This window comes from Thamnophis elegans, chromosome 6, assembly GCF_009769535.1.
Source record: "Thamnophis elegans isolate rThaEle1 chromosome 6, rThaEle1.pri, whole genome shotgun sequence".
Lineage (NCBI taxonomy): Eukaryota > Metazoa > Chordata > Lepidosauria > Squamata > Colubridae > Thamnophis > Thamnophis elegans.
The window spans coordinates 54,233,357-54,245,882 of NC_045546.1; the positions used below are offsets into that span (position 1 = coordinate 54,233,357).

A 12,526-nucleotide genomic window follows, 5' to 3' on the forward strand; every position below is an offset into this window, starting at 1 on the left:
CGGCCCTACCTGAACCGGGAGGCTCTCACAACAGTCACTCGTGCCCTTGTGACCTCTAGGCTGGAGTACTGCAATGTGCTCTACATGGGGCTGCCCTTGAAGAGTATCTGGCGACTTCAGCTAGTCCAGAATGCGGCCGCGCGAGCGATCGTGGGTGCACCTTGTTTCACCCACATAACACCTATCCTCCGCGAGCTGCACTGGCTACCTGTCGCTCTCCGGGTGCGCTTCAAGGTGCTACTTGTCACCTACAAAGCCCTGCATGGTATTGGATCTGGGTACTTGAGAGACCGCCTACTGCCAATTACCTCCACTCGACCAATTAGATCCCATAGATTAGGCCTCCTCCGAGTTCCATCAGCCGGTCAATGTCGACTGGCAACCACGCGGAGGAGAGCCTTCTCGGTTGCAGCTCCGACCCTATGGAACAAACTCCCCGTGGAGATTCGTACCCTCACCACCCTCCGCCCTTCCGCATAGCCCTTAAAACCTGGCTGTCCCGACAGGCCTGGGGCTAAAGACCTTAACCCCACCCGAATTGTATCAATGTTGTGCTTTTAACAATGTATTGTCTTATGTGTTTAACTTGGTTTGTCCTCCCTCCCTTTGAACTGTGAGCCGCCCTGACTCCCCCCAGGGAAAAGGGCAGCATACAAATAAAATACCTATACCTATTTTGTATAGCTAGATCTTAATGTATTATGTCAACAGAATAGCCATCAGTACTTTATTATGTGCGGTGTTTTGGGAGCTCACCAGAAAAGGTTTAAAAAAAATATAGAATAAGAAGAAAGCAATGTCAAATCCTGCCACACAAAAATTCAATTGTTTAAGAATGATTCCTGCATAAATGAGCTTTATATAACCTTAAGGTAAACATCTCTCAAACTCCAATAATTAATGTTAACTATAGATTTAAAAGATTCTTAACTAGATCCCACTCCAAAGCCATTTTAGAAATCCTTGGAACTTATTTGCTTTTTAGTTACTTACATATGAAACACAGGGGTGATATATTAGGATTCAAAATAGGAATATTGTAATGTAAAATATAGAACATTAGAAGAACTTTAGAAGAATAAAAATATGTTGATAAGCTGTAATATTTAAAAATAAAATTATCAGTCTTAAAAACGCCAAATATTAAACCCCAATAATGGTGACTGTTTCTCCTACATTTTAACAATTGGTAGATTTGAAGCAATTTGACTATTTGGAATATTGGTTTATTTTCCTGTAATTTAAATATAGGGGTTCTAAATAAATACAAAATATTAAATTTTATGGAAATATAATAATCACATTGGAAAATGAGAAACGCTTCCATGATTATTTGACATGTACCTGAGAGACCACCTCCTGCCAATTACCTCCCATAGACCGATCAGATCGCACAGACTAGGCCTTCTCCAGATTCCATCTGCCAGCCAATGTCGGCTGGCAACTCCCCGGGGGAGAGCCTTCTCTGTTGCCGCTCCAGCCCTTTGGAACGACCTCCCCGTGGAGATCCGGACCCTTACTACTCTTCCGGCCTTCCGCAAAGCCACTAAGTCCTGACTGCTCCAGCAGGCCGGGGGGCTGGTGAAGTACCCAGCCCCACGGTAACTATGAATGTTGTGTATTTTAAATTGTTGTTTTGTCTATTTATCCCCTTCCCGTGACATGCAGAGTCCTTCGGGAGTGGGCGGCATACAAGACCAATAAACTACTACTACTACTACATGTAATTACTTTGCAAAAGATTGACACTGGCATATTCCAATCTTAGGAGGATAGACCAAGAGATCCTGGAGGTTTCAGCTTTACCTCTCTAAAGCCAGTGATAATTATTCACATACAGACACAAGAAGATATTATGACTTCTGAAGAAGTTATGGCATCCAGGTAATGAAAGGACTGTGGTGGGGTACATGTCCCTACAAATGAGAGATTGAAATATCATGCCCTTGCGTTCTGATTATTTGCTCCTCGTAAGGAATCTACAGAAACTGAGTTTCTTATGGTTTTGTGAGTTGAGTATCTTGGGAGCCAAATGATTATAATCATGCTCAAAATCATGTGCATCCTTGATGGACACTTGACTTGCAAACCCCCCCCCCCCACCCTTTAGGATCTAATAATTTTACAACCTAACACAGATTTTCTGACCAGCAGAAAATAAATGAAGAAAATCATTGAGTCAACTTCTTTTTGGAATTAAGAAGAAAAAAACCATTATCCTGAAGATTTTAAATTAAAAGAAAAAGCTTAACAGGTCTATATTTAAGAATTTTTAAAAACAGATAAAGGAACAATTATTTTAGAAGACTGTTTTTTTTTTTCTTTCACAAAAGTACTTTTGAAAATAGAGCTAACTAGAAAATCATGGGATTGTTGTTCATTATTAAGTTGCTAAGATATATTTTACAAAATAACATGTTTTGTTACAAATCTTTAAGCTTAGAAGTAAAGCACTTTTTAAAAATATCTGATGACATCCTGGTCTATAAATTGTCCTCCCTTCTATTTTTGATGCGTTTCTTGTGGTCGCCATTGTAATATTTATGGCCCAAAAGTGAAAATGTAATTACCAGAATGAAAGAAAAATTCAAGGTATTCAATGTTTTGATGGCTCTCCTTCTGTGGCCCCATGGCCGTGTTTTACAATGATTTTGTAGAATGTCAACATTTACCTACAGTCTTTGGCAAAAGTGTGCCCATAGTGAACCATTGGTTCACTTAACAACCATGGCACTTGCTTAGCTCTCTTTAAAAAAAGGTCATAAAATCATGGGAGGAATGTTCTGAAGGATAGATATTCCCAAAGACTGATGGTCAAAACTGAATCTGAATTGACTTATGTTTGTTTAAAAACTGGACACTGTTACTACATTGACTGGTATTTCATGACCAGTATTTCAAAAATATAACTTAAAAGTAGAAAGAACTCTGAAAACAAGGGATGCTTTAAAGAATTTATAAGTAGAACAACATGGCAGTGCTGTCCCTCCTTGCAAAAACATTTGTAGGGACGTTTAACCCACCATAGTCCTTTCATGTCCTTGGATATCAAAGAGGTCACTTGGAGCCTCCTCCCCATGTTGTTGGGGGTCCTAAGTGCTCTCCTGACCTTGGTTGTTTTCTTGCAGATGTTTCATTACCAAATTAAATAATAGTCATCACCTTTAAAAACTGTAAATTCATAAAGTATTTTTTTTCTCAATATCATTTTTAAAGAAAAAAACTCCTTTGAAAGAATCCCACCAATTCTTTACTCTCATCATAAAGCCAAGCAGAAAAGAAAGCAATATTAAAATAAACTGGGGAGGGGTTTTTTAAACCAAGTTCTAATTCAGTTTCATTTACCTGTTGATAATGTACTACTGTGTGCTACTGCTGTGTTTCTGGTCCTTGTATTTGATCCAAAATACGATGCAGAGGTAGAGTCAGAAGACATTCCAGCAATACTACGAGTACAACTGGTAGTATACACCTTATGGCTTGTGACACAGGATTTTTTGCCTGATGTATTTTGATTAGAAGAGTTTTCTGCCTCAGACTGAATTTCTGTTTGAGATTTACACTGCTTCTGTTTTGCGTTTCTTAACATACAGAATGAAAACAAAATGTATTTGATTAATGTAATTTATTTTGTAAATGCCTTGGTAATTAATTATGCTGTACTGGTTAAGACTTTGGGCTAAGATTGGGGGTACCCAGGCATTATTTATTTATTTCTCACTTTTATAATTTTTATAAATAATTCAAAGTTGCAAACATACCTTATACTCCTTCTCCTCCTATTTTTCCCCACAGCAACCCTGTTAGGTGAGTTGGGTTGGGAGAGAGTGACTGGCTCAAAGTCAGTCTGGTTTTCATGAATAAGATGGGACAAGAATTCATAATCTCCTGGATTCAAGTCTGGTGCCTTAATTACTACCATGTTTTCCCCAAAACAAGACAGGGTCTTATTTTCTTTTCACCCACAAAATATGGCTTGGGCCTTATTATCAGGGGAGGGCTTATTGTTTTGGGGTTGCTGGGTGGCTGCTCCCTTGTGAGCAGGCTCCCAAAGAGCCGGGCACAGCTTCAGGGGCGAAGCAGTCATGAGGTGACCACCCTCGTGAGCAGCCGCCCGACAACCCCCGTCTCCAGTCGGGCAGTGCGCCATTCACTGACCTAGGGAGTATCCCTAAGGCGCCAAGCCACATGGCGCTCTGGCGACCCTCGAGTTCCCGTGGCTTGGCACATTAGGGATACCTCCTAGGTCAGTGCATGGAGCTCTGCTCGGCTGGAGAAGGGGGTTGCGCGAGCACCTGTTCATTCCCCAGCAAGCATGCCTCCCAGCCTCACCATGCCCTGGCCCAACTCTCCCTGCAGGGCCAAGGCACTGCCACCGCTGCACTCCAAGCATAACTTCTTCTCCAGCTTCCAAACTCCAAAACTGAGTCTTCCAACAGTGGCCGCTCTAGGAGTGTGCTCTATGGTTGTGGGCTGGCTGCTGGACAGAGTCTTCTGGCAGCCGGCCCACAACCATAGAGCACATTCCTAGAGCGGCCACTGTTGGAAGACTCAGCAACTGAGTTTTGGAGTTTGGAAGCCGGAAAAGAAGTTATGCTCGGAGCGCGGCAGCGGTGCCTTGGCCCTGCAGGGAGAGCTGGGCCAGGGCATGGTGAGACTGGGAGGCATGCTTGCTGAGGGCGGAACAGGCGCTCGTGCAACCCTTGTAATAAATAAAATAAAACAATCAATGAAAGATATAATTACTTTATTACCGTATTTTTTGGAGTATAAGATGCACCAGTCTAAGACACACCAAGGTTTGAAGAGGCAAATTTAAAAAAAGTAGGTAGGTAGGTAGATAGAGGAATAGAGTGGGAGAAATACAGTAGGTAGGTAGGGAGAGAGTAGGTAGGTAGAGGGAGAGAGAGAGACAGAGAGAAATACAGTAGGTTGATAGGGGGAGAGAGAGTAGGTAGGTAGATAGAGGGAGGGAGAGAGAGAGAAATACAGTAGGTATGTAGGTAGAAAGAGAATAGGTAGGTAGATAGAGAGATAGATAGAAAAATACAGTAGGGAGGGAGGGAGGGAGAGAGAGAGAGAGAGTAGGTAGGTAGATAGGTAGAGAGAGAGAGAAATACAGTAGATAGGTAAAGAGAGAGTGAGTAGGTAGGCAGGTAGATGTTTCCAGGTGTATTTATCCATGTGCTGGAAAAGGCAATTGCTGACAACCTGCAGCACCTAAGACTTGTTTCTGCTGGCACAGCACTTGATCAATGCAATTCTCATCAATCACTCTAACTAAAGAGCTTTCCAAAGGGGAGGGGAGTTTTTGCACTCTGCAAACCTCCCCAATGGCCCGTTTTTTTCAAAAACGGACCCACGTTTTTCAAATAAAAGGCATGAATAGCCTTGAGGGGGGGGGGTCGTGCAGAGTGCTCCTGGAGGCTGGGGGGGGGGAACGACAAAAAACAGCCCATTTTTTGCTCCTTTCTGCCCTCCCTAGTCCCCAGGAGCTCTTTGAAAGCCTCCATAAGGCTATACACGGCCATTTTGGTGAAGGGGGTGGGGCTTCAGGAGGCAAAAACAGTATTCGATGTATAAGACGCACCCAGATTTTCAGCTTCTTTTTGAGGAAAAAAGGTGCATCTTATACTCTGAAAAATATGGTAGATATTTAAAAATATTAAAATCGTATTAAAATGATGCAATATAACATAATATTCTTAAAAGTATTCACTGTTTGTAGTTTAAAATTTAAACTTTAGAGTTTAAAGACTAACAAACAGAAAAGGGAAATTAGTTATTAATTAAGGAATTTGTTTGAGGTGAATTACAGTTTAGCACCAATGATTCTAAAAGATTAATAGATTAAAAAAATTACCTCAGTATTTTGGCAGAGCGTTGTACAGATTTATTCAGACTTTGCAACTTTCTGCTGGATCTCTCACTTCTCCATATTCTTTCATTGTGCTTTTGCCCAGTTCTAAAGTCAGAGATAATTCTGCTAATTTTTTCCTCAAACAGTGCAGATAATCTCAGTGTCATACTATATATCTAGATTAAGAAATGCAGACTGAATTAATAACTATGAAGGTTATGGAACTCACAAATTAATTTTATTTTTAAAAGTATAAACTAACAAATATACAATTTATTACACTATTCCTTCTCAGTCAAACAGTAGTAAACCAAACAAAAGGAGCAATAAAACAGTAAACCGTATAAGAAAAATGATGAAATTGATTATTTTCACTTCTCTTCACCTAATTTGACAACAATTTATTTCCATCATAACTGCTTGGTTTATTTCTATCACATTAATTGAACCAGCCCCTGTTCTCTTTGACTCAATTCATACTAAAATATGAAGTATTTTCTCTTCCTCAATTTTTCTGCAGCGGTAATTATCTTTTAAACTTCTTTTCTTCATCCATAATCTTTTTCACTTTTACTTTCCACCAAGCATCCATTTTATATCCTATATTAGCATAACTTCAGAGACTTCTGTAGAATGTAATACAATTTTTTTACTCTGTTAAAAGCCATTTCACACATCCTCTTTCCTTATCCCCACTTGCTATTCATTCTGTTGAAATAGTAATTTATTTTCTAATACCTTTTATATAACAATACAATACAATAGCAGAGTTGGAAGGGACCATGGAGGTCTTCTAGTTCAACCCTCTGCCTAGGCAGGAAACCCTATACTGTTTCAGACAAATGGCTATCCAACATCTTCTTAAAGACTTCAAGTGTTGAGGCATTCACAACTTCTGGAGGCAAACTGTTCCACTCATTAATTGTTCTAACTATCAGGAAATTTCTCCTCAGTTCTAAGATGCTTCTCTCCTTGATTAGTTTCGACTCATTGTTTCTTGTTCTACACTCAAGTGCCCTGGAGAATAGTTTTGACTCCCTCTTCTTTGCGGCAACCCTGAGATATTGGAACACTGCTATCATGTATCCCCTAGTCCTTCTTTTCATTAAACTAGACATACCCAGTTCCTGCAACCGTTCTTCATATGTTTTAGTCTCCAGTCCCCTAATCCTCTTTGTTGCTCTTCTCTGCACTCTTTCTAGAGTCTCCACATTTTTTCAACATCGTGGCGACCAAAACTGAATGCAGTATTCCAAGTGTGGCCTTACTAAGGCATTATAAAGTGGTATTAACACTTCATGTGATCTTGATTCTATCCCTCTGTTTATGCAGCCTAGAACTGTGTTGGCTTTTTTGGCAGCTGCTGCACACTGCTGGCTCATGTTTAAATAGTTGTCCACTAGGATTCCAAGATCCCTCTCACAGTTACTATATTGAGCAAGGTACCACCTATACTGTACCTGTGCATTTCATTTTTCTTGCCTAAATATACAACCTTACTCTTTTCACAATTGAATTTCATTTTATTAGATAGTGCCCAATGTTCAAGTTTGTCAAGATCCTTTTGTATCTTAAGCCTATCTTCTGGAGTATTGGCTATTCCTGCCAGCTTGGTGTCATCTGCAAATTTGATGAGTTCCCCATTTATTCCCTCATCCAAATCATTGATGAAGATGTTGAAGAGTACTGGGCCTAAAACAGAGCCTTGTGGTACTCCACTGCATATCCTTGTGGTACTCCACCTCCATGTAGATGCAGTTCTAGTGAGGACTACACGTTGAGTGCGGTTGGTCAGCCAGTTACAAATCCATCTGGTGGTGATGCTGTCTAACCCACATTCTGCTACTTTATAGGATTTGCACTTTCTCTTCCTGCGGTTATTCAATTATGGTTGTATGCAAATTTACCTAAAAGTATGACCTATTCAATCACAGGACATTCTTTAGAGGAAATATGTATATAGTATCACTGGTTACCATACTGAGCACAATACTATGTATACTCACATATAGGTCCATGCATGAAGAATAATATTTTTAAACCAATCATCAGATTTTTATCCATATTACCATTATCAATGTTCTATTTGTAAAAAGCTGGCCGTAAAAAATTACTGTATGTTTTATTATTCAGAAGTGTCTTATCTTCTGGTAATACATTTTTATTGTATTTTGGTTAAAAAATATATCAAAGATTGGCTTAACCACCGATGACTTTATCCGCAACTATATATGGGATATATGGATACTTTAAAAAGTAGTACTGTATAGTCTCACAGATAAACTGAACCCAATTTTAGGTCTGTATTTTGGCACTCAGCAATAGCAATAGCAGTTAGACTTATATACCGCTTCATAGGGCTTTCAGCCCTCTCTAAGCGGTTTACAGAGTCAGCATATCCCCCCCACAGTCTGGGTCCTCATTTCACCCACCTCGGAAGGATGGAAGGCCGAGTCAACCTTGAGCCGGTGAGATTAGAACCGCTGAACTGCAGATAACAGTCAGCTGAAGTGGCCTGCAGTACTGCACCCTAACCACTGCGCCACCTCGGCTCCTCACATAAAATTCTCCATTTATCTGCAAACATGTGACAGTGCTTCTTTGGTAAACTAATCTTGTATTTAGGCATTATATTTCTCATTTTGGCTATAATGAACATCTGCAACAATTTAGCCATAACAAATTGATGTTGCCTAAGAAAAGTGAACATACTGGAATCGAATAGTAGTTGAAAATATTATCCAAGACATCTTAATTAAAACACATTTAATCACATAGTTAAAAGAAGCTGCTTACACATTCAGAGCCTGTATTAAGGAATGTATAAAGTATTGTGCTTATTCTCCTTTAAACTAAATATGTTTTAAAGTAAAATTATTTACCAATTGTTCCTTAAGTTCTCATAACAGAGTTTTGATTGATTTCACACTTTCAATGATCTTCCAACAACTTTCATTTCCTATCCATCTAACCTTTGCCTAACTGCTAATAATACTTACTTGGTTATTGCAGTGAATAGTATAGAAATGTTACCTTAGACTTTTTGTTTGGGGTATATGCTTTAGCATTGCTAAATATTAGTCTGACATCTTTGCACAGTTCCATTGGAGTATCATAGTTTTCAGCTTCTAGTGTTTCCTTTATTGTGGCTAAGTCCATTGGTGTGTCTATAATTTCTCTGTAGTCCTAAATAAAGATAACCAAATGGCTCCATTATTAAAAGGCTGGGGTGGAGTTTCTCGTATACAGGTGAAAGCCTGTAGATAGATAGACAAGACAGACACAGAGAGGAAGTGTGCAGACTAAGTAACTTTAATACACTTTTTTAAAGGATTTAAAAACAAGCACAGCTAAGTATCATAGGACTATGCAGCTTGGAATGAAGTCTAAGATGGGAATCGTGGGAAATTAGTATGTCTACTGTCTCAAATAGCGTTTGAAGAACTGTATTATAATATATAAAATATATATTAACAATCATTGTTTATTAAATTCTAAAATCCTAGTGGAATTGGCTAATCCAGTATAATTTGTTTTTCTAATAATTTTACCATTCCTTTGCAAGGCTATTTAACAAGTCTCATGCTAATGAAACACATTTCCTTAGTCCAAAAAATATCAAAATTTCAAAAGTGAAGTTCTCTTCTTAACTGTGATGATAAAAAGGGGACAAAAACTACAGCAGTTTCTTTCTGAAGATTGAAGAAGCAGAATAGAAAGTGAGAACAAGAAAAAAAGACAAAGCTAGGGAAAGCATCTTTAATATATTTGCAAAAATTTGCAAGCATCTTAATTTCAGATTATTTAGAATGTTGTTCATTAAAATAGCATTAGTACAGTACTAATATAACTGTCAACCCTGAAGCTGACCTGACCAGAGCCATACTGGAGCTTCAGTGTTGCCATACACTGGAGCTAAGGGAAAGGGAGGGGGGATTAGAGATAAAAGGGATTGTGTAGCCAATAAAATACTTTCTCTTGAGAACCAAGGACATTCTCACACCTGCACCATGGAAGGAAGAGTGAGGTCACCAGACAACCAGACAGCATCTTGATTGGACCATATGACTGATTGTTCGGGGTTGTGGGGAAACTTTGTCTTTTAATTAGGTGAAAACCGTGGGAACCTTCAGAGTCGCTTTTTACCAGATTTGTGTCAATATGATATATCCAATAAAGCTATTCTTTGAGGAATTCATCTGCCTCGGAGTTTTGTTTAGTATGGGTCTATTACTTGGAACCCTGACATTAAACCGACTCTCCTAAAACTCAAGCTCCAACAGGAGCCGCTATCTGGGGTCCTGAGCCCCAGCTGCTTACCCAATCTACCCAGGCAGCAGGAAGACTCAGGGAAGATAACAATAATGTAATATATGGACTGTTTCATATCTAATAGGCCTATAAGTGCATTTAACTTATGAAGGGGTAGCTGATAACTGTACTCAGATTCTTCAACTACCTTCCAACAAGGCTTCTCCAATGGTCTTCCGCCAAAGTGTTAAAAGTTTTCCTTCTCCAGAACAGTTTGGGCAGATTCATGCTTCAGACATTACATAATCTTCAACTTACTGGATATGTTAAATTAAATTATTTTCAGCAAGTTTTACCCTGATGCTGATAATATTTGTTTTATTAAGATTGTACTCTGTGACTCAGAAACAAATATGGATGTAAATGCTTAGTGTGTCCATCTCCATTTCCATAACAAGCTTTGAAGTTCACAACATGGAAAAGGTTGTATTGCATGGTAAAAATGTGTTCTTTTTGTTTAAAGTACCCTTTCTGTGCTTAGGAAATACTAGATTCAAGGTTTAGCAGCTGTATATAAAATATAGAGTAACTTGTCATCAAAACAACTGTAACCTCATTTGCTTTTGGGGCAGTGGCAAGATCATGAGAGATTCAGAAGATATGTATTGTTTTATGTCTGTGTTATGAACCATATTCAAAAGAGAAAAGGAGACTGCACATGATCATGGAATTGTAGGCATTCTGTTTGCTTAGGAAACAAAATACTGTATATCCCTTAGGTGTACAATGATTGAACAAGGGTGCCTTCAGACTTATCCACCAGAGATTTCTAACTGAAGCAGACATTTTTCTTGTTTTGAATAAGAAAGTACACCGGATAAGAGAATGTTTTAAAATGTGGCATGTTTGATGTTACTGTAGAATAATTACTTACAGGGTACCGCTCCAGATCAACAGGCTGTCTAAAGGGTTCTGAATCCTCACACTGGAAAATTAGATTAACAAGTTCCATACATTGTTTCCTCCATCTGTTTTCATCATAACGTGATTTTGTAATATTTTTTCCTTTCAACAATTGTCTCTTTTTTTTAAAAAAAAAAAGTAAAATACCCATAAATATTTGATGACTTTTAAAAATGCAATTACATCAAATGAATTGCATTCAGCTACTTAAAAATACAAAATTCCTACTCATTCATATAGAAAAAAGTTATATAGATAAAATTAACTTACTTTCCTAGAAGATGTCCTTAGTTTATAATCATCATCCTAGGAAGTGAACCAGATATATTAATCATACATTTATTTTGAATTAAGGCAGAAAACACCATTTTGCTTAATATGTTTACTGGGTTGAATCCAAATTAATATTAATATTAATAATTAATAACTGCAAAATATATACAAAGCTAGCTTTATTACCGATTCAGTAGCAGCTGTGCTGTCTTCATTTGTTGCAGTACACAACTCAAAAAAGTTAGTACAATTTGGATTCCTGAAAAATAAAAGTGCATTTTAGACACAAAAGTATGACTCTTTAACTTTATCAGTGCAAGTTTGAAATCAATTTTTCTGAATACTAACATTGCAGATGGCTTTTAGAAATAGAAATCCATAAAATGTTTCAAAGTGCAACAAAAACATACAGGTGGGTCTTGACTTATAACCACAACCAGGTCTGGAATCTCAATCACTAACAACCACAATCCTGGCTGCTGTTGTGAAGTGAAAATTACAGGTCATAGTCGAGATCCAGTAAGGAGTGCAAAAGTGCCTCAAGGGAATTGGGGGCAGGGGGAACTGGAATAGACCATGTGCAAGTTAGGGAATGCTGCAATATGGAAGCCTCAGCCACCCCAGATTGGCCCAGTAGTATTGCCACATCACAGAAGGTTCGGCTGCCCAGATAGCTCTACAGGGCTTACAACTAAAGGGGCACTCCAAATTCTTCCACTAGTTTATCTCCCCAACCAATCAGTTTTTTAGCTAACCTGCACAGCAGCACTCAGTGGTGGCAATGTTGGAATGGAAATAGAAGCCCAGGGCCTCTAGCAGTATCAGGTCCCCACTTCAGCTCCAGTACCACCATTACCACTCAGAAATATTGCCTCAAGCCCCAGACCATTGGACTTGCTTGCCTCACACCATTCTCCAAACTAATGTCATGTTTCTTTTATGAGCCAACCTCCTGTTCTTTCTGCAAGATGGCCTAGTATTCTCAGAAACCTCTGGCTCTTCCCCAGGTCTTGTGAGAATAGGACAATGGTTTTTAGAACAGCAGAAGCCCTGTTCTCATCATGCTTCAATGCCTCATTCCCAAAATCATGTTTGCTATTCTGCAAGCCAGTGAAGGATTGAGAGAATGAGATGCTGGCCTGCAACAGAGACGCTGGCATGCATAAATAATGGGGATAT

At 38.9% G+C, this 12,526-nt stretch overlaps 1 protein-coding gene across 5 annotated transcripts in view; it reads right to left on the reverse strand.

Annotated features, from left to right (window-relative positions):
• Positions 1 to 12,526, reverse strand: part of BRWD1 (bromodomain and WD repeat domain containing 1) — a 92,671-nt gene that overhangs the window by 11,730 nt on the left and 68,415 nt on the right. For 4 of the 5 annotated variants that reach the window (XM_032219206.1, XM_032219205.1, XM_032219207.1 and 1 more), the window contains 6 exons: positions 11,534 to 11,606; positions 11,345 to 11,380; positions 11,046 to 11,192; positions 8,894 to 9,046; positions 5,864 to 6,036; positions 3,346 to 3,581 (listed from right to left, as the gene is read on the reverse strand). In XM_032219206.1, the coding sequence (XP_032075097.1) occupies positions 3,346 to 3,581; positions 5,864 to 6,036; positions 8,894 to 9,046; positions 11,046 to 11,192; positions 11,345 to 11,380; positions 11,534 to 11,606 (818 nt within the window). Of the gene's footprint in view, positions 1 to 3,345; positions 3,582 to 5,863; positions 6,037 to 8,893; positions 9,118 to 11,045; positions 11,193 to 11,344; positions 11,381 to 11,533; positions 11,607 to 12,526 lie in introns of those variants that run through there. The other variant, XM_032219208.1, reaches the window with a different exon arrangement.